This window comes from Ranitomeya variabilis, chromosome 3 (assembly GCF_051348905.1).
Source record: "Ranitomeya variabilis isolate aRanVar5 chromosome 3, aRanVar5.hap1, whole genome shotgun sequence".
NCBI classification, from domain to species: domain Eukaryota; kingdom Metazoa; phylum Chordata; class Amphibia; order Anura; family Dendrobatidae; genus Ranitomeya; species Ranitomeya variabilis.
The window spans coordinates 1,329,442-1,349,576 of NC_135234.1; the positions used below are offsets into that span (position 1 = coordinate 1,329,442).

Below are 20,135 nucleotides of genomic sequence, written 5' to 3' on the forward strand. Positions count from 1 at the left end.
ACTCTGGAACTTCAGAAGAGGAGGGAGAGGAGATTGACATCAAAGGAACGCCATTATGAACCCCCTGACAACCCCAACTAGTCACAGACATAGATTTCCAATCCAACACAGGATTATGTACCTGCAACCATGGAAAACCCAGCACAATAGCATCATGCAAATTATGCAACACCAGAAAACGACAATCTTCCTGATAGGCTGGCGCCATACACATGGTCACCTGTGTCCAAAACTGAGGTTTATTTTTTGCCAAAGGTGTAGCATCAATGCCCCTTAAAGGAATAGGATTCTGCAAAAAACTGCAAGGGGAAACCACAACGCCTGGCAAATTCAAAGTCCATTAAAGTTCAAAGCGGCGCCTGAATCCACAAACGTCATGACAGAAAATGATGACAATGAGCAGATCAGGGACACAGATAACAGAAATTTAGGTTGTACAGTACTGATGGTAACTGAACTGGCGATTCTCTTAGTACGCTTAGGACAGACTGAAATAACATGAGAAGCATCGCCACAATAAAAAACACAACCTATTCTGACGTCTGAATCCTTGTTTTTCTGTTCTAGACAGAATCCTATCACACTGCATAGGCTCAGGCATCTGCTCTGAGGACAACGCCACAGCGCGCACAGCTCTGCGCTCACGCAAGCGCCGATCAATCTGAATGGCCAGAGACATAGAATCACTTAGACCGACAGGCGTGGGAAACCCCACCATAACATCTTTAACGGATTCAGAAAGACCCTTTCTGAAAATTGCCGGCAAAGCATCATCATTCCATTTAGTCAGCACAGACCATTTTCTAAATTTCTGACAATACAATTCTGCCGCCTCTTGACCCTGAAACAGGGCAAACAAGGTCTTCTCCGCTTGATCCACAGAATTTGGTTCATCATATAATAATCCTAGAGCCTGAAAAAAGGCGTCTACATTAAGCAAGGCCGGATTCCCAGATTCCAGGGAAAATGCCAAATCTTGAGTGTCACGATCCCTTCGCCGCGGCCAGCAGTTTGTCACAAAATCCCCAGGGATTCCTGACCACTGCCACCAATATGTCACGGATTGGGGTGACTTTAGACCAACAGACGGCTATCACATGTGCAGGGGGGCTTATTTTACTTATCCCTCCACTGCCACAATGTGATAAAAAAAACACACACAAGGCTAGTGACCACTTAGTTTACAGCAGGGGCTTATTTTAGGTATCCCACTGCTCTTCCATATACCATGAACTGCAGGGATTTGTGTATATCCCGCTTACAGTTCTACTTAAACCTTGCAGCTCTCTGGCGCCCCCCTTTCTGTCAGGTCAGATTAGGTACTGCACCTAGGGTAATTAGTTGCCAGAAAGGCTGCCTGCTATGTACTGGCTATTGGGCACGCTGCAGCGACGCGATAAACTACTCCCACTCAGGCAGGAATAATAATTATCAATGCCGCAGTCGCTGCAATGTCACCCAAAGGCCTGCACACGGTAGTGCCGCCACCAGCTTCGATTAAACGGGTCCGAAGCTAACCCAAAACAGTAGCGTAAATTCCCTTCAAGAGACAGGGTACGTTTAGAGCATGGAGAATTAACTAGTATTAAATATTATAGTCATAAAGTTTATGCAGTGTTTATAAAAAGTTCTATAAAGAGGTTACAATATGAGACAATTGCAATTATGTACAAGGTAATTATAACATAAAGAGGATTAAAGGAGAAAAGATAACACTCACATGTTCTTAGTTCATATCAGTTCAGGCAAAAACCATGCTGGTGGGCGGAGCTCCCAAAAATCCCAATGCATGAGGTACAGCTCTTCAGATCAGACTCACATGTTCTTCCAGCAACAGACTCACTGCTGGAGTCCGGCCAAAACAGTTATAGCTCAGCTTGGTGACGTCACCAGAAAGGGCTGGCTATCCCAGACCCTCCTACCTTTTCAGTTTTACTATCTGTGCATTAAATATATCTGATGCCCGTAACTTCGCTACCGAACATGTCATCATCATACCCCACCCAGCATTCATCTCGTATTATCGCTAGCATTCTAGGGAGATCAAATATGTCCTATTTGGGATGTATATTTACAGAGAAATCCCTACTTCTTTACCAGATGGAGTTAGAAACTCGTCTTTAGAGTAATGGATAGCTCCACCGAGGGGAAGTAAGAATATATATTGTCGTGTTCTTAACTTAAATGGTTTGCCTAATATCTTACAAAAACCAAACAAAGAACTTTCATGGATTCTAGAAGTTTCTACTCCAGTTATAGCTGGACAAGAGCTTACACGGCAGGAAATGCCGGTCGTAAATACCTTGGCTCTCATAAAACCCCCACACTCTCTGAGAAGGAAAGCTAAATCCTGAAGTAATGGGAAGGGGGGGGTTTTGAGCCTAGTGTCTGCCATGTGTTCTTGGGGACCATGGTCAGAAGTGCAAAAATCCCTCAGCTGGTGCTAACAGGCAGGGAAACTAAACTTATATTTCATACCATATTACCATATCGTGACACCTCCCCCTTTTGGAGTGCGCTAGGGAGGTAGAACCCCACGGTATGCCTCCATGCGCACCTCAGTAGGTTCACCCTGGCGGGACAGTCCATCTGCATTCCCATGCTTCCTGCCCGCTTTGTGTTCAATGGTGAAGTCAAATTGTTGAAGGGCAAGGCTCCAGCGTAGCCACCTGCCGTTGGTGCCACACATGGTGCTTAGCCAGCGCAGAGGGTCGTGGTCGGTCACCACGGTGAAGGTGCGACCGTACAAGTAGGGCTGCAAGCGCTGCAGGGCCCAGACTATGGCCAGGCACTCCTTCTCAATGGTGGAGTAGGCCACTTCCCTCGGCAAAAGTTTCCGGCTCAGGTACAACACGGGGTGCTCTTGGACCTCCGAGTCAACCTGGCTGAGCACAGCACCGAGGCCAAACTCGCTGGCGTCAGTCTGTACCAAGAACGGTCGACTGCTTTCAACACAGGGGCGTTGCACAGTGCGGTTTTCAATGCCTGGAAGGCCCCCTCACAGCCATCTGTCCAGTTGACGATGTGGGGTAGCTTCTTCCTGGTGAGGTCCGTCAAAGGTTTTGCCAGGCTACTATAGTGCTGCACAAAGCGCCTATAGTACCCTGCAGTGCCCAGGAAGGACATCACCTGTTTCTTGATCCCAGGAGTGGGCCAGTTCACGATCGCGCCCACTTTCTCAGGCTCTGGCTTCAGGGTGCCTCCGCCTACCCGGTGCCCCAGGTAGTGGACCTCCCTCATGCCCATCTGGCACTTTCCCGGCTTGATAGTCAGTCCTGCTCGGTGAATTCGCCTGAGCACCTCCTCGAGATGCTGCAGGTGTTCCCCCCAGGAGGGACTGAAGATGGCAATGTCATCCATGTACGCCACTGCGTACTTCTCCAGTCCCTGAAGCAGGAGGTTGTCCATCCGCTGGAAAGTGGCAGGGGCATTCTTCATGCCGAAGGGCATGACCGTGGACTCGTACAGTCCAAAGGGTGTGATAAAGGCGGACTTCTCCTGTGCCTCGGGGCTCAGGGGAATCTGCCAGTATCCGCGACTCAGATCCATTATTGTCAGGTATTTTGCACCAGCTAACTTCTCAAGCAGCTCCTCGATGCGCGGCATTGGGTGCGCGTCAGAGGCTGTAATGGCGTTGAGCCCCCGGTAGTCCACGCAGAACCGGGTGGTCCGGTCCTTTTTTGGCACGAGAACTACAGGTGAGGCCCACGCGCTCTTTGACCGTCGAATCACCCCCAGCTGTAACATCTCTTCGATCTCCTGGCGCATAATCTCCTGCACCTGGTCAGAGATTCGATAGGGTGTTCGCCGTAGTGGGGCGTGATTCCCGGTGTCCACCTCGTGGACTGCTAACTCAGTCCTTCCAGGCCGGTTCGAGAACACGACCCGGAAGGGTTCCAGTGTGGTTTGCAACTGCAACCGCTGTGGGTCATCTAGCGAGGCGCTTACCTCCACGTCCTCAATGGACCCACCGGCCTTGGCTTGGGCCAGCATGTCCAGGAGGGCGTCTTCCTCCCCGTCTTCGGGTGCGCTGCAGACCGGTAGGACGAAAGGTTCACGTTCGTGATGAGCCTTCATCATGTTGACGTGAAAGGCCTTTCGTCTACCCCGAGCGTGGTCAAGCGTGACCACGTAGGTTACCGGGTTGAGCTGTTGGTGGACGACGTACGGGCCCTCCCAGTCTGCCTGAAGCTTATCCGTTGGTACGGGGACCAGCACCCACACCTTTTGACCCACGTGGTAGGTCCGCTCCCGGGCGTTCTGGTCGTACCAGTGCTTCTGATCAGCCTGAGCCTGCGTCATGTTGTCATGCACCAACTGCGTCAAGGTCTGCATCTTGTCACGGAAGCGCATGACATACTCCACTATGGACACTTCAGAAGGGTTCGGCTCCTCTTCCCAGGATTCTCTTACCAACCCAAGGGGTCCCCGGACTCGCCTGCCGTACAGGAGCTCGAAGGGGGAGAACCCCGTCAAGGCCTGCGGAACCTCTCGGTAAGCGAATAGCAGATGTGGGAGGTACCGCTCCCGGTCGCGCCCTTGTGTCTCAACCAGCATGCGTAGCATCTGTTTGAGGGTACCATTGAAGCGTTCACACAAGCCATTGGTCTGTGGGTGATACGTACTCGATACCAGGTGCTTCACCTGCATTCTCTTACAGAGAGCCTCCATTAGGCGAGACAAAAATTGGGTCCCTTGATCAGTAAGCATTTCCCTGGGAAATCCTACACATGAAAAGATGGCCAACAGGGCATCCGCCACCTTATCTGCCCTAGTTGAAGACAGAGCTACTGCCTCTGGGTACCGGGTAGCGTAGTCTACCACAGTAAGAATATATCGCTTTCCAGAGCTGCTGGAGACGGCCAGTGGGCCCACAATGTCCACCGCGATCCTCTGGAAAGGCTCCTCTATCACTGGCAAAGGGATCAGGGGAGCCTTAAGAGCAGGCCCCGCCTTCCCCACTCTTTGACAGGTGACACAGGAGCGGCAGTAGTTTGACACATCTGTCCCCATCTTAGGCCAATAGAAGTGTTGAGACAGCAGGGCCTTTGTTTTGCTGATCCCCAAGTGTCCAGCTAGCGGAATCTCATGGGCAATCCGCAACAACTCACTCCGGAATTGCTGCGGGACGACCAGCTGTCTTTCCCTCAACCACTCCTTTTGTGATTCTCCGGGTACTGTCTCCCGGTACAACCTTCCTCCTTCCCAGAACACCTTCTCCTTATCAGCCTCGGAGAAGCGCGTCCTGGCGAGTTGTCTCAAACTCTCTAGGCTCGCATCTGTGTGCAGAGCGGCCTGAAACTCCTGGCTAGGGGAAGCCAGAAGTGACGTCAGGGTCCCTTCCCCATGGGAGCCCTCTGGGACCTGCTCTGGGTCCACCTCTGGTTCAGTCATACTGATGACTGAGGAGGGTCTGGGAGGCAGACAGTTATCTGCGTTCCGGGCACTCTGACTGCGGGTGACAGCAGCTACGTAGGCTGTCTCCCCGGGGATTTCTACAGACCCATCAGCCGACGCTGCTATGGGCTCTACCTCCCCATCCACCCCCATTACCTCAGGAGCATTGCTACTTATGGGCCAGTTACCTTCCTCGGTGGCACTGGTCAATTGCATGGCATCACCTTCCTCACGGTTCCCATGTATCTCCCCATTTCCGGTAGCACCGACACTTGCCCCTGCTAGGGGTTCCTCAGCCGTCTCACTCCGCAGAGCGACGTGGCTGAGCACTCCTGTACCTATGGACACATCAACTTTCACAGAAAAATCATTATCAGGTTCAGTTGGCACATGTACAACATTTTCACCATCAATCCTAGGGAAAAAATGGTTAACAGATGCATCATTACAAGATAAAGCATGGCCAGGTAACACATGCGATTTCCCATCATCATCATCATCATCGTCAGGGTTAACTTTACCATTATTAGCAGATTGGGGAGGGGTGTCAGTGACGTAGTATGCAACCAACCTCCCCAAATCAGTACCCAACAAAACATCAGTGGGCAAATTATCAGACAGCCCCACTTTCTTCATCCAGCTCCCAGCACCCCAATCAATATAAACCCGGGCCATCGGTAAGGGACAGCTGATGCCGCCAATCCCCGTGACAGTTAGGGTTTTCCCCGGAATGATTTTTTCAGGGGCCGCCAGTTCGGGTCGGATGAGGGATCGTTCAGCCCCGGTGTCCTTGAGGCCTGTAGCAACATGACCTCCCACAGTGACATGCTGTACGTTATCACACCCCCTCCCAGCCACACCACCCACCAAAAGAACTGCTGCATTAGGCCCTGGGGCCTTGGATGAGGGGTTCTTCTGCTTGGCTGGACATTGGTGACTGAGGTGTCCAGTCTGCCTGCAGTGGTAACACTGGCGAAGTTCGGTGGTAGGTCTGGTGCTGTTGGCCAAGGGGACAGGACCTCTGGAATGTTGGCTGGCAGGGGTACTGGCGTTGGATGCAGGCTTACCCCCTCTCCAGCTGGTGGTGACTGGCTTCCGCACTTCCGATCTACGGTTGGCCTCATAGGCATCGGCAATCTGCGCTGATTTCGTCACGTCTTTGGGTTCTCTGTCCATCACGAACTGTCGCACCTCAGCTGGGCAAAGATGGAAGAACTGGTCTTTGATCATCAGGTCTCGCAGCTGTGCAAAGGTGGTCACTGACAGTCCTTGGGTCCACTGGTCAAAGTGGGTCCCCAGTCCATGCACCACATCACTGTAACTGTCGTGTGGGCCACGTTGGAGGGTCTGGAACTTTTTACGGTACACCTCGGGTGTAAGCTGGTACTTGGCTATCAGAGCCTGCTTGATGGTCTCAATCACCATCTTGTTCTTGAGGGAGGGCAGCAAACGCCTCCAGAGCTTTTCCTCTCAGCCCTGGTGTCAGGTATCGTGCCCATTCTTGTGTAGGCAGCTGGTACTGTCTGCAGGCTTTCTCAAAGGCCCGCAGAAAAGTGTCCAAGTCCCCATCCTTTTCCATAACAGGAAAGTGGTCGGGCCGGGGCTTCGGCATCTGAGCGCTGCTGGGCTCACGGCTCTGGGCAGTGGAAGGCATCCCCCCCTGCCGGAGCATCTCCAGTTCATGTTCTCGCTGGGCTTGGCGCTCGGCTCGCTGGGCCTGGGACTCTCGCTCGGCTTGCTGGGCCTCTCGCTCAGCTCTCTCAGCCTCCCGCTGGGCTCTCTCAGCCTCCTGCTGGGCCTCTCGCTCGGCTCGGGACTCGGCCTCCTGCCGGTATTGCTGAATCAGCTGCCGACGTCCCTCATGGTCGTCAGCGGGGAATTCTTTCAAGGCTGCCTGCAGGTGGGGGTCCAATTCGCCCGGATTGCTAACGGGGCCAGCATTCAGTGGTTGGACCCCTGCTGCAGCACCATGTTCGCTGGTGCTGGCTTCTGCGGCTTCTGGGCTCTGTGATTGGTCTAGAGCGGCTTCCCATTGCATCAGGACTGCGACCAGTTGGCTTTTGTTTTTGCTTGCATAGTCAATGTGCTGTGACGTGCATAAGGCAACAAGGGTGTCTCTGGTCTGCTGTTCATAAAAGGCTTCTCCCAGCCCAACCATGGTTGCCAAATAAAAGATAGGATAGAAAAACGAAGAGAAAGGGAGGGGATAATTACCAGTACACACAATTGTCTCAAGTCTAATAAACACTGAGTTCGTTCTCCAAACTTATTTGCGCAGAGTCCTCGCAAGAACTTTCTGCAAGTTTTTAGTGAGAGGAATGATTGCTCAAACCAAATCACTAATGCTCTAATATCCCACCGCCTTGCCACCAATTGTCACGATCCCTTCGCCGCGGCCAGCAGTTTGTCACAAAATCCCCAGGGATTCCTGACCACTGCCACCAATATGTCACGGATTGGGGTGACTTTAGACCAACAGACGGCTATCACATGTGCAGGGGGGCTTATTTTACTTATCCCTCCACTGCCACAATGTGATAAAAAACACACACACAAGGCTAGTGACCTCTTAGTTTACAGCAGGGGCTTATTTTAGGTATCCCACTGCTCTTCCATATACCATGAACTGCAGGGATTTGTGTATATCCCGCTTACAGTTCTACTTAAACCTTGCAGCTCTCTGGCGGCCCCCTTTCTGTCAGGTCAGATTAGGTACTGCAGCTAGGGTAATTAGTTGCCAGAAAGGCTGCCTGCTATGTACTGGCTATTGGGCACGCTGCAGCGACGCAATAAACTACTCCCACTCAGGCAGGAACAATAATTATCAATGCCGCAGTCGCTGCAATGTCACCCAAAGGCCTGCACACGGTAGTGCCGCCACCAGCTTCGATTAAACGGGTCCGAAGCTAACCCAAAACAGTAGCGTAAATTCCCTTCAAGAGACAGGGTACGTTTAGAGCATGGAGAATTAACGAGTATTAAATATTATAGTCATAAAGTTTATGCAGTGTTTATAAAAAGTTCTATAAAGAGGTTACAATATGAGACAATTGCAATTATGTACAAGGTAATTATAACATAAAGAGGATTAAAGGAGAAAAGATAACACTCACATGTTCTTAGTTCATATCAGTTCAGGCAAAAACCATGCTGGTGGGCGGAGCTCCCAAAAATCCCAATGCATGAGGTACAGCTCTTCAGATCAGACTCACATGTTCTTCCAGCAACAGACTCACTGCTGGAGTCTGGCCAAAACAGTTATAGCTCAGCTTGGTGACGTCACCAGAAAGGGCTGGCTATCCCAGACCCTCCTACCTTTTCAGTTTTACTATCTGTGAATTAAATATATCTGATGCCCGTAACTTCGCTACCGAACATGTCATCATCATACCCCACCCAGCATTCATCTCGTATTATCGCTAGCATTCTAGGGAGATCAAATATGTCCTATTTGGGATGTATATTTACAGAGAAATCCCTACTTCTTTACCAGATGGAGTTAGAAACTCGTCTTTAGAGTAATGGATAGCTCCACCGAGGGGAAGTAAGAATATATATTGTCGTGTTCTTAACTTAAATGGTTTGCCTAATATCTTACGAAAACCAAACAAAGAACTTTCATGGATTCTAGAAGTTTCTACTCCAGTTATAGCTGGACAAGAGCTTACACGGCAGGAAATGCCGGTCGTAAATACCTTGGCTCTCATAAAACCCCCACTCTCTGAGAAGGAAAGCTAAATCCTGAAGTAATGGGAAGGGGGGGGGGGGTTTGAGCCCAGTGTCTGCCATGTGTTCTTGGGGACCATGGTCAGAAGTGCAAAAATCCCTCAGCTGGTGCTAACAGGCAGGGAAATTAAACTTATATTTCATACCATATCGTGACACTGAGGATCGCCACGCAGCAGGGAGATGACAATTTTAACCTGCTGAATGGGATCACCAGAGGAATGAGGTTTCAGAGCAAAAAACAGTTTGCAGTTGTTTTTAAAACTCAAAAATTTGGACCTGTCCCCAAAAAACAAATCAGGAGTAGGAATCCTAGGCTCTAAAACCGGAGTCTGAACAATATAATCTGCAATACCCTGTATTCTAGCAGCAAGCTGGTCCACACGAGAAGCTAATCCCTGAACATCCATACTAGCACCAGACTCCATAGCCACCTAGAGGAAAAGAGGGAAGAAGAGACAAAGCAGACTACAGAAAAAAAAAATGGCTCAACGCCCTTCTTCCCTTCTTCTGAGATGCATTTAACTCATTGCTGGCCAGTTGTACTGTTATGATCCGGTGGCCTTGGAGCCGCATGAGACCTTCTCTGGAGAAGGGGGGGTACCTGTACAGACCGCAACCCTAAACTGACACCGCAACTAGAAGTAGCCGTGGGGTGTACCTAACACATCCTAGACACAGCCGGAGGACTAAATAACCCTATAGATGGAAATGGGAATTCTATCTTGCCTCAGAGCAGAAACCCCAAAGGATAGGCAGCCCCCCACAAATATTGATGGTGAATATAAGAGTAAAGACACACACAGGCTGAAAACAGGATTTAGCAAAAGAGGCACTTCTAGCTAAATAGTAAAGGATAGGACAGAGTACTAAGCGGTCAGTATTAAAACTCTGAAAATATCCACAGCAGAAAATACAAAAATTCCACATCTAACTAAAGACATAGAATGTATATCTGCATCTCCAGAGAATCCAGCATGACAGAAAAAATCCAAACAAGTCTAAGCTGGACAAGACAAAACAATAAATTGTTCTGAACTGAAAAGCACACAGTATGTGTGCTGCAGGAAAATAAACAAGACACTTATCTTGGCTGAATTGGCAGCAGAGCAGAAGGAACCAGACAGGGATATAAACCCTCCAAGAACAATGGACAACTGGCACTGACTAATGAATCCAGCACACCTAAATACCGAATAGAGCTGCAATCAGCAGAAACACCTGCCCGGATTACAACCCAGAGACAACTGCACTATCACAAACAACCACCGGAGGGAGCCCAAGAACAGAATTCACAACAGGCTTCCACCTGTGAGGGCACTACAGCAGGGGCTTCCAGCCGTGAGGGTGCTACAGCCGAGGCTTCCATCTATGAGTGTGCTACAGCGGAGGCCTCCACTCGTGGGCCTTCCACAGCATGCACCTATGAAACCGCTACAGCCGAGGCTTCTACCCGTGAAGCTCTATAGTCAAGGCCTCCAACCGTGAGTGCGCTACAGCCGAGGCCTCCACCTATGAGAGCGCTACATCCGAGGCTTCCACCTGTGAGAGCACTACAGCTGGGGCTTCCAGCCGTGAGGGCGCTACAGCCGAAGCCTCCAACCGTGAGTGCGTTACAGCAGAGGTTTCAACCTGTGAGGGCACTGCAGCAAGGGCTTCCAGCCATGAGGGTGCTACAGCCGAGACTTCCACCCATGGGCGCACTACAGCGGAAGCCTCCACCTGTGAGTGCGCTACAGCACAGGTCTCCACCCGTGAGCAAGCTACAGCCTAGGTCTCCATCCGTGAGCGCGCTACAGAGGAAGCCTACACTCGTGAGAGCGCTACAGCCGAGGCCTCCACCCGTGAGAGTACTAGAGCCCAGGCCTCCACTCGTGAGCCTTCCACAGCATGCACCTACGAGAGCGCTACCGCCGAGGCTTCCACCCGTGAGAGTGCGACAGCTGAGGATTCCACCCGTGAGAGCACTACAGCCAGGGCTTATACTAGTGAGGGTGCTACAGATGAGGCTTCCACCTGTGAGCGCGCTACAGCCGAGGCTTCCAACCGTGAGGGCGCTACAGCCGAGGCCTCCACCCCTGAGAGCGCTACAGCCGAGGCCTACACTCGTGAGAGCGCTACAGCCAAGTGTGATGATAATGTATAATATGATTTTTAGTTTTCCCTGTTAGCACACATACTGTGGGCTCTGACCCTCCTTCTCTCTGTGTTTCTGCTTGCTGAGATGTGTGTGTGTGGATCCGAAATCCCTCATGGCCCCAACCACAAGAATTTTAATTGCGTCTGTAGCCGCACAAATCTCCCTCCAGTACCAGCTGAAACTGGTCTAGTCTCTCTCAAAAGACATGAGGTTCTTTGTTCTATTATAAGATATTGGGCCACTGATTTGGACTAGAAAAATAAGGAATATATATTGCTAACTTCCATTGGTAGATCTGTCAAACACTGTAAGCGCGAGCAGCTAAACACAACGAGTACAAAGTGCGGATTTCTCTGAAACCGTGTGGAACAACTAGGATGAATTTGGTATCATTAGAAAGCCAATTTTAAAATAAGATGAATGATGGGCATGCTGTGATTCTGACATAGTCTCAAGCTAAGATATGAGAATTACAAGTATTGTTGGAAAAAGCTGTATATCTGAGGAGGGCAATGGTAACTCAAACCCCTTTAGTCATGTCACAAGCCTGCAGTTATAAGTTGCTGCACTCAACCCAGCCTTCATTCTTGCTTGGGACCTCACCACAGAAAGACTATCTTATGAATTGGGACATTTGGGGCTCCGCCTTGTAGCATGGTTTGACTGAAATGACCTAAGCAAATGTGAGTTTATCTTCCTTTAATCCATGTTTATTTTATAATTGCTTTGTACATACTTTGTCTCATATTGCAACATCTTTATATGCCCTTTATAAACACTGCCTAATCTTTTATGGAGTAAAATATATAAAATACTAGCTTTGTTCTCCTGCTCTAAAAAGGACTCTAAGTCTTCTGAAGTTAATTACGCTACTAATTTGGGTTGGCTCAAACCCCTCCCTCTGAGAAATCTGAGCTGGTGGCAGCGAAGTGTGTTCTGGGCTAGGCAGATGACCTGGCAGTGACGGAACAGGGTTTTATAAGCTATTGTCTGGCTGCGGCCTGAGCATTTATAATTCCCTTGCTGCAGCGTGCCTGCTAGCCAGTCCACAGTGAAGCGGCCCATCTGGCGACCAATTATGCTAGGTGTAGTTCCCTGACTGACCTGAGGGTAAGGGTGGCGCCGGAGAGCTGCACGTTCCAAAGCAGAATTGGAAAAGCGGGATATACATAAATCCCTGCATTTCGTGATATCGTAGCAGCAGTGGGGTAACTAAAATAAGCTCCTGCAGTAAATTGATAGGTCAATAGCCTTTGTTTGTGTTTTCTTCGCATTGTAGCAGTGGAGGGATAACTAAGATAAGCCCCCCGCACATGTGATAGCCGGGTGCTGGCCAAAGGTCACCCTGATCCATGACATAGTGGTGTCAGCACGGTGTGAATCGTGACACCAAGGCCTCCACCCGTGAAAGTACTACAGCCCAGGCGGCCACCAGAGAGCCCTCCACAGCTCAGGCATACACCTATGAGAGCGCTACCGCCGAGGCTTCTATCCGTGAGAGCTCTACAGCCGTGGATTCCACCCGTGAGAGTGCTACAGTGGAGGGTTCCACCCGTGAGAGCGTTACAGCCAAGGCTTACACTCTTGAGGGCGCTACAGACGAGGCTTCCAACCGTGAGCGCACTACAGCCGAGGCCTCCATCCGTGAGCGCGCTGCAGTCGAGGCCTCCACCCGTGAGTGTGCTACAGCCGAGGCTTCTACCCGTGAACACGTTATAGTCAAGGCCTCCTCCCGTGAACGTGCTACAGCCGAGGCCTCCACCCTTGAGAGCGCTACAGCCGAGGCCTACACTCGTGAGAGCGCTACAGCCAAGGCCTCCACCCGTGAGAGTACTACAGTCCAGGTGACCACTCTTGAGCCCTCCACAGCCGAGGCATGCACCTATGAGAGCACTACCGCCGAGGCGTCCACCCGTGAGGGCTCTACAGCCGTGGATTCCACCCGAGAGAGCACTACAGCTGATTATTCCACCCGTGAGAGCACTACAGCCAAGGCTTACACTAGTGAGGGCGCTACAGACGAGGTTTCCACCTGTGAGCGCGCTACAGCCGAGGCTTCCAACCGTGAGCACGCTACAGCCAAGGCCTCCACCCATGAGCGGGCTACAGCCGTGGCCTCCACCCGTGAAAGAGCTACAGCCCGGGCTTCTATCCGTGAGGGCGGTAGAGCTGAGACTTCCACCCGTGAGAGCGCTACAGCCGAAGCCTCCAACTGTGAGACCGCTACAGCCGAGGCTTCAACCTGTGAGGGCACTGCAGCCAGGTCTTCCAGCCGTGAGGGCGCTACAGCCGAGGCCTCCACCCCTGAGAGCACTACAGCCGAGGCCTACAATCGTGAGAGCGCTACAGCCAAGGCCTCCACCCGTGAGAGTACTACAGCCCAGGACTCCACCCGTGAGCCCTCCACAGACGAGACATGCGGCTACTGCCGAGGATTGCACTTGTGAGATCTCTACAGCCGTGGATCCCCCCCCCCCCAAGAGCGCTACAGCGGAGGATTCCATCCATGACAACAGTACAGCCAAGGCTTACACTCGTGAGGGCTCTACAACTTCCACCTGTGAGCGTGCTACAGCCGAGGCTTCCACCCATGAGCGCACTACAGCCGAGGCCTCCACCCATGAGCGTGGTACAGCGGAGGATTCTACTCATGAACGCGCTATAGTCAAGGCCTCCACCCGTGAGCGCACTACAGCCGAGGCCTCCACCCGTGAGAGCGCTACTGCCGAGGCTTCCACCTGTGAGAGTACTACAGCCGAAGCTTCCACCTGTGAGGGCACTACAGCCGGGGTTTCCAGCTGTGAGGGCACTACAGCCGGGGTTTCCAGCTGTGAGGGCGCTATAGTCGAGGCTTCCACCCATGAGAGCACTACAGCCGAAACCTCCACCCGTGAGAGTGCTACAGCCGAGGCTTCCACCTGTGAGAGTACTACAGCCGAGGCTTCAACCTGTGAGGGCATTGCAGCAAGGGCTTCCAGCCATGAGGGCGCTACAGTCGAGACTACCACCCGTGAGCGCATTACAGCCGAGGCCTCCACCTGTGAGCATGCTACAACCGAGGTTTCCACCCGTGAGAGCGCTACAGCCGAGGCCTACACCCATGAGAGCCCAACAGCCAAGGCTTACACTCATGAGGGCGCTACAGATGAGGCTTCCACCCATGAGCGTGCTACAGCCGAGGCTTCGACCTGTGAGGGCACTGCAGCCAGGGCTTCCAGCCATGAGGGCGCTACAGCCGAGACTTCCACCTACGAGCACACTACTGCCGACGCCTCCAACCGTGAGCGCGCTACAGCCGAGGCCTCCACCCATGAGCAAGCTACAGCTGAGGCCTCCACCTGAGAGCGCTACAGCCGAGGTCTACACTTGTGAGAGCGCTACAGCCGAGGCCTCCACCCGTGAGTGTAATACAGCCCAGTCCTCCACCCGTGAGCCCTTCACAGCCGAGGCATGTACCTATGAGAGCGCTACCACTGAGGCTTCAACCCGTGAGAGCTCTATAGCCGTGGATTCTACCCATGAGAGTGCTACAGCAGAGGATTCCACCCAGCCAAAGCTTACACTCGTGAGGGTGCTACAGATGAGGCTTCCACCTGTGAGCGCGCTACAGCCGAGGCTTCCACCTGTGAGGGCAATACAGCTGGGGCTTCCAGCCATGAGGGTGCTACAGCCGAGACTTCCATCCATGAGAGCACAACAGCCGAAGCCTCCATGAGATCGCTACAGCCGAGGCTTCAACCTGTGAGGGCACTGCAGCCAGGTCTTCCAGCCAGGAGGGCGATACAGCCGAGGCCTCCACTCGTGAGCGCGCTACAGCCGAGGACTCAACCCCTGAGAGCGCTACAGCCAAGGCCTACACTTGTGAGCGCTACAGCCTAGGCTTCCACCCCTGAGAGCGCTACAGCCGAAGCCTACACTCGTGAGAGCGCTTCAGCCAAGGCCTCCACCCGTGAGTACTACAGCCCAGGCCTCCACCTATGAGCCCTCCACAGCCGAGGCATGCACCTATGAGAGTGCTACCGCCGAGGCTTCTACATGTGAGAGCTCTACAGCCATGGATTCCACCTGTGAGTGCGCTACAGTGGAGGATTCCACCCTTGAGAACACTACAGACAAGGCTTACACTCGTGAGGGCGCTACCGCCGAGGCTTCCAACCGTGAGCGCGCTACACCCGAGGCCTCCACCCGTGAGGGCGCTACAACCGAGACTTCCACCCGAGAGAGCGCTACAGCCGGGGACTCCACCCCTGAGAGCGCTACAGCCAAGGCCTACACTCGTGAGAGCTCAACAGCCAAGGCCTCCACCCGTGAGCCCTCCACAGCCGAGGCATGCACCTATGAGCGCTACTGCCGACGCTTCCACCCGTGAGAGTTCTACAGCCGTAGATTCCACCCGTGAGAGCGCTACAGCGGAGGATTCCACCAGTGAGTGCCCTACAGCCGAAGCTTCCACCTGTGAGGGCACTACAGCCGAGGCTTGCACCTATGAGGGCGCTACAGCTGAGACTTCCACCCATGAGAGAGCTACAGCCGAAGCCTCCGTAAGAGCGCTGCAGCCGAGGCTTCAACTTGTGTGGGCACTGCAGCCAGGGCTTCCACCCATGAGGGCGCTACAGCCGAGGCCTCCACCCATGAGCAAGCTACAGCCAAGGCCTCCACCCGTGAGCGCGCCACAGCCAAGGACGCCACCGGTGAGCGCGCCACAGCCGAGGACTCCAACCGTAAGCGTGCTACAGATGAGACTTCCACCACGGAGCGCGCTACAGCTGAGACCTCCACCTGTGACAGTGCTACATCCGAGGCCTCCACCCATGAAAGCGCTACAGTATAGGCCTCCTCCCGTAAGAGCGCTAAAGCCGAGGCCTCCACCCGTGAGAGCGTTATAGCCAAGGCCTCCACCCGTGAGCCCTCCACAGCCGAGTCTTCCAGCCGTGAGAGCCCTACAGTCGAGGCCTCCATCCGTGAGCGAGCTACAGCCAGGGCCTCCACCCGTGAGAGCACTACAGCCGAGGCCTCCACTTGTGAGAGCACTACAGCTGAGGCCTCCACCCGTGAGAGCGCTACAGCTGAGGCCTCCACCTGTGATAGCACTAAAAAGACCTCCACCCATGAGAGTGCTTCAGCCGAGTCCTCCACCCATGAGAGGACTACAGCCGAGGCCTCCACCCTTGAGCATGCAGCACACCAGCCCCCTTCTCACCTGTATATTGCCTGCTTATCTGTTTCCATGGGGTTGTCTCCAATTCCCGGGCTCTGCGAGGACGGCTCCGCGCTCACCGCATCCTCCTCCGTCTTAAAGTTGGTGACAACCTGAATCTGGAGGGAAGAAAGTAGGGTAAGAGGCGAGGCTAGTGCATCACAGAGCAGAGCATCGCCCTCACAACATCACCCAGCAGAGCATCGCCCTCACAACATCACCCAGCAGAGCATAGCCCTCACATGACCCAGCAGAGCAAGAGCATCGCCCTCTCAACATCACACTGCAAAGCATTGCCCTCACATCACTCCGCAGAGCATCGCCCTCACAACATCATCCAGTAGAGCATCAAACTCATAACATCACACTGCAGAGGGTCGATGCAGAGCATAAGCTGCAGAGCCCCACACACAGAGCATTATTCTCACAACAAAACCCAGCAGAGCATTCCACACAGAGCATTGCAGCAAAACATCAGCCTGCAGAGCATCACTACAAAGTATCGCTGCAGAGCATCACTAGTACCACAAGATGTTACCACATTGAGGCCCCCACATGATAACAAAGGCGCTTTGCTCTGTACTGCACGGGCAGCAGGGTCCACCAGGGGGCACTGTCCAGTTACCTGCGGCTCCTCCGGGTAGGTCTCCATACCCATCTGCTCGGTGGACATCATACTGCATTCACCGCTGACCTCATCTCAAACCGGCAGATCTGGGCGCTGACCTGCGGGAGCACAGGAGGGATAACGGGGTCCACACATCACTGACACCGGCAGAGGTCACAGGACCAACAGTACCTCCTAATACTGCTTGTGTGTGCACCACGAGGTCAGTGGGCCGTGTTCAGGTTGTGAACAGTGGGGGACAATTTTTCAGGGTACACACACTAGGGGTGGGGACACATTTTCAGGGAGCAAATAGTTGGGAGGGGACAGGATTTCAGCTGGGGAACGAGTTTACAAGGTGCACACAGCAGAAATTTTCAGGCTGCACACGGTGGGGGGAAATGTTTTCAGTGTGCACACAGACGGGGAAACTTTTTTAGGGTGCACACAGTGGGGGTTTGCACATTTTCACGGTACACAGTGGGAGTGACTCGTTTTCAGGGTGCACGACACGTTTCAGGGTGCACAAAGTGGGGGGGGGACACATTTTCAGGGTGCACACAGTGGGGGTACAAATTTCTAAGGGTGCACACAGTGGGGGTTGGTACATTTTCAGGGCACACACAGTGGGGGACACACATTTTAAGGGTGCACACAACGGGGGACATTTTCAGGGTGCACAATGGGGACACATTTTCAGGGTGCACACAATGGGGACAGAGCCAGGTGTAGGTACCACCTTCTCACACACCACCAGACCTCCGAGGCAGAGTGGCAGACTTTGAGGGGACGGCATGGATGAAGGGGAACATACTGGCACCCCCAGCGCTAAGGGTCCTGCTGCATCTTCTTCATTTGCATCCTCCTCTTTTCAGAACGCACAGTAAGGGAACTTTTTGAGAACAAAACCAAACTTGACAAAGTACAGGCTGAGCACTCAAAACTAATTCTCAAAAATGAACTTGAATTTTTATTACCGACATTGCCCTCAGTAGCAACGTTCTACACTCTACCAAAGGTGTTGGTACCTCTAAAGGGACACCCCATTGTCTAAGGGGTTAACTCGTTGACACAAAACTGTGGCATCTATATAGATAACATCCTTCATTCTTTTGTAGATTCACTTCCCTCATACATCATGGACACCACAGATCTCCTGAACAAAATTGAGGGCGTCCAGCTGAATGAAGAAAGCTGGCTGGCATCAATAGATATGGAGAGTCTATACAGTAATATCCCTCACCATTGGGGTATCAAGGGAGTGGGACACTTCTTGAGGTGTACGTCTATCGAATTAACAAACCATAACATCTTGGTCGAAAAACTCCTTAAATTCACCCTTACCCATAATTTCTTCCTCTTCGACAAGAAGTACTACAACCAGCTCAGGGGTACAGCGATGGGGAGTCCGTGAGCCCCATCATACGCCAATCTGTTCCTGGGCTGGTGGGAGGAGACCCTGGTCTTTGGGGATGAGCCAAGGTGGTGACATTCCCTCATAGGAGCCTGTACAGGTTTATTGATGACATCTTTATTATCTGGTCGGGGACAACGGGGAGTTTGAAAAGTTTGTGGGGAGTTTAAAGATCAATGAACTCAACCTGCGTTTCACTTCAGAACTAGCCAAAGAACTACACTTCCTAGATGTGCTGATCAAGAGAAAACAGGATGGCACCCTAGTTACTGATATCTACCGCAAACCGACCAGCACAAACAGTCTCTTTAGATGGGATAGCCACCACCCAGCCCCCCTCAAAAGAGGAATAGCTAAGGGTCAGTTCCTCAGGTTAACAAGAAACAACAAGAAACTGCTCAGCAACATCAGACTTCCAGAGACAGGCCATTGATATGTGGCGGAGGTTTCTAGAAAAGGTTTATCCCCCGGAATATCATCGAGTTAGCCCGTGAGTTTGCAGAAGATAAAGAGAGACAAACTCAATTGAAGAATAAAACCAGAAGGGAACAACAGGAACAAAGTGAGACTATACGAATCATAGACACATATGATAATCAGCATAACCAGCTGTTTGCCATCCTTAGGAGGCAATGGGATGTTCTGGGAGCAGACCCCGACCTAAGAGGGATGACCGGAAAAATCCAACAGTTACATACAGGAAAGGGCAATCACTCAGGAATCGCCTGGTGCACAGTCACTCCTGAGGGCACATGGCTAGATCGGAAACCTTGTGGTTGCAACTGTAAGTGGATGAGACCCTGTAAGAAGGTCAAAAGTGCCTCTACAGGCAAAACCTTCTTCCAACGGCATTTCTCCAATTGCAGAACCACAGGCCTGATATATGTGGCCACGTTTACCTGTTCTCTAGGGAATACACGAGGAGAGTAGGTGAGCACATTGGAGATGTTCGCCACAAACGAGATCCCCCCCTCCCCCTTGCCAGACACTTGAATGATGTGCATAAAGGGGTCTTGAAGGATATCTCCTTCTGTATCCGGAAAGTGATAAGACCAAATGTGAGAGGGGAACCATGATAGAAGGACACTACAAGAGAGTGAGTGGCTCTTCCGCATGGACTCCCTGGCCCCAAGAGGCCTGAACCAACACAACTCTTATGCCTGTTTTCTGGAAGTCATTCTAGCCTTTTCTGAGGGATGTTTTTTATTTTTTTTATTTTTTTTTAAAGGTGAGCACTACATATATAAGAGCTTACTTGCCATTGCTATACAAGGCCTATGAGATTAGGGACCACAGATCTGTATGGAAAATGGTTATGACATCCTGATTACTAATAGTTTATCTCCACCACCATCTGAGCCATAGCAGTGAATCCTCCACAGCGAAAAAACATTTTACTAATTTTCTTGTCCCCCCAGAGTCAAGAAAAGGAGTCTTAATGATTGTCCAGTTAGATTGGAATAGAGTGTCCCATTATATCTGTTATCTCTGTACGTATCTCAGAATGGGGAGTGACGGAGGGACATACTCCATAGGTAATAGTGGCTAGAAACAATGCTCCTAATTTATAAATGTAACGGATCCAAATGACACTATTGCAGTTGCCATGGTGAGGCATATATTACAGGCGTAAGTAAAGCACTAGGGTGGAACA

General features: G+C 51.9%; 1 protein-coding gene across 3 annotated transcripts in view; it reads right to left on the reverse strand.

The window, feature by feature from the left end:
- The window catches only part of PKNOX1 (PBX/knotted 1 homeobox 1), a 106,041-nt gene that overhangs the window by 61,184 nt on the left and 24,722 nt on the right, over positions 1–20,135 (reverse strand). For all 3 annotated transcript variants that reach the window (XM_077293528.1, XM_077293530.1, XM_077293529.1), the window contains 2 exons: positions 17,086–17,186; positions 16,464–16,579 (listed from right to left, as the gene is read on the reverse strand). In XM_077293528.1, the coding sequence (XP_077149643.1) occupies positions 16,464–16,579; positions 17,086–17,136 (167 nt within the window). In that variant the 5' untranslated portion in view covers positions 17,137–17,186. The remainder of the gene's footprint in view (positions 1–16,463; positions 16,580–17,085; positions 17,187–20,135) is intronic.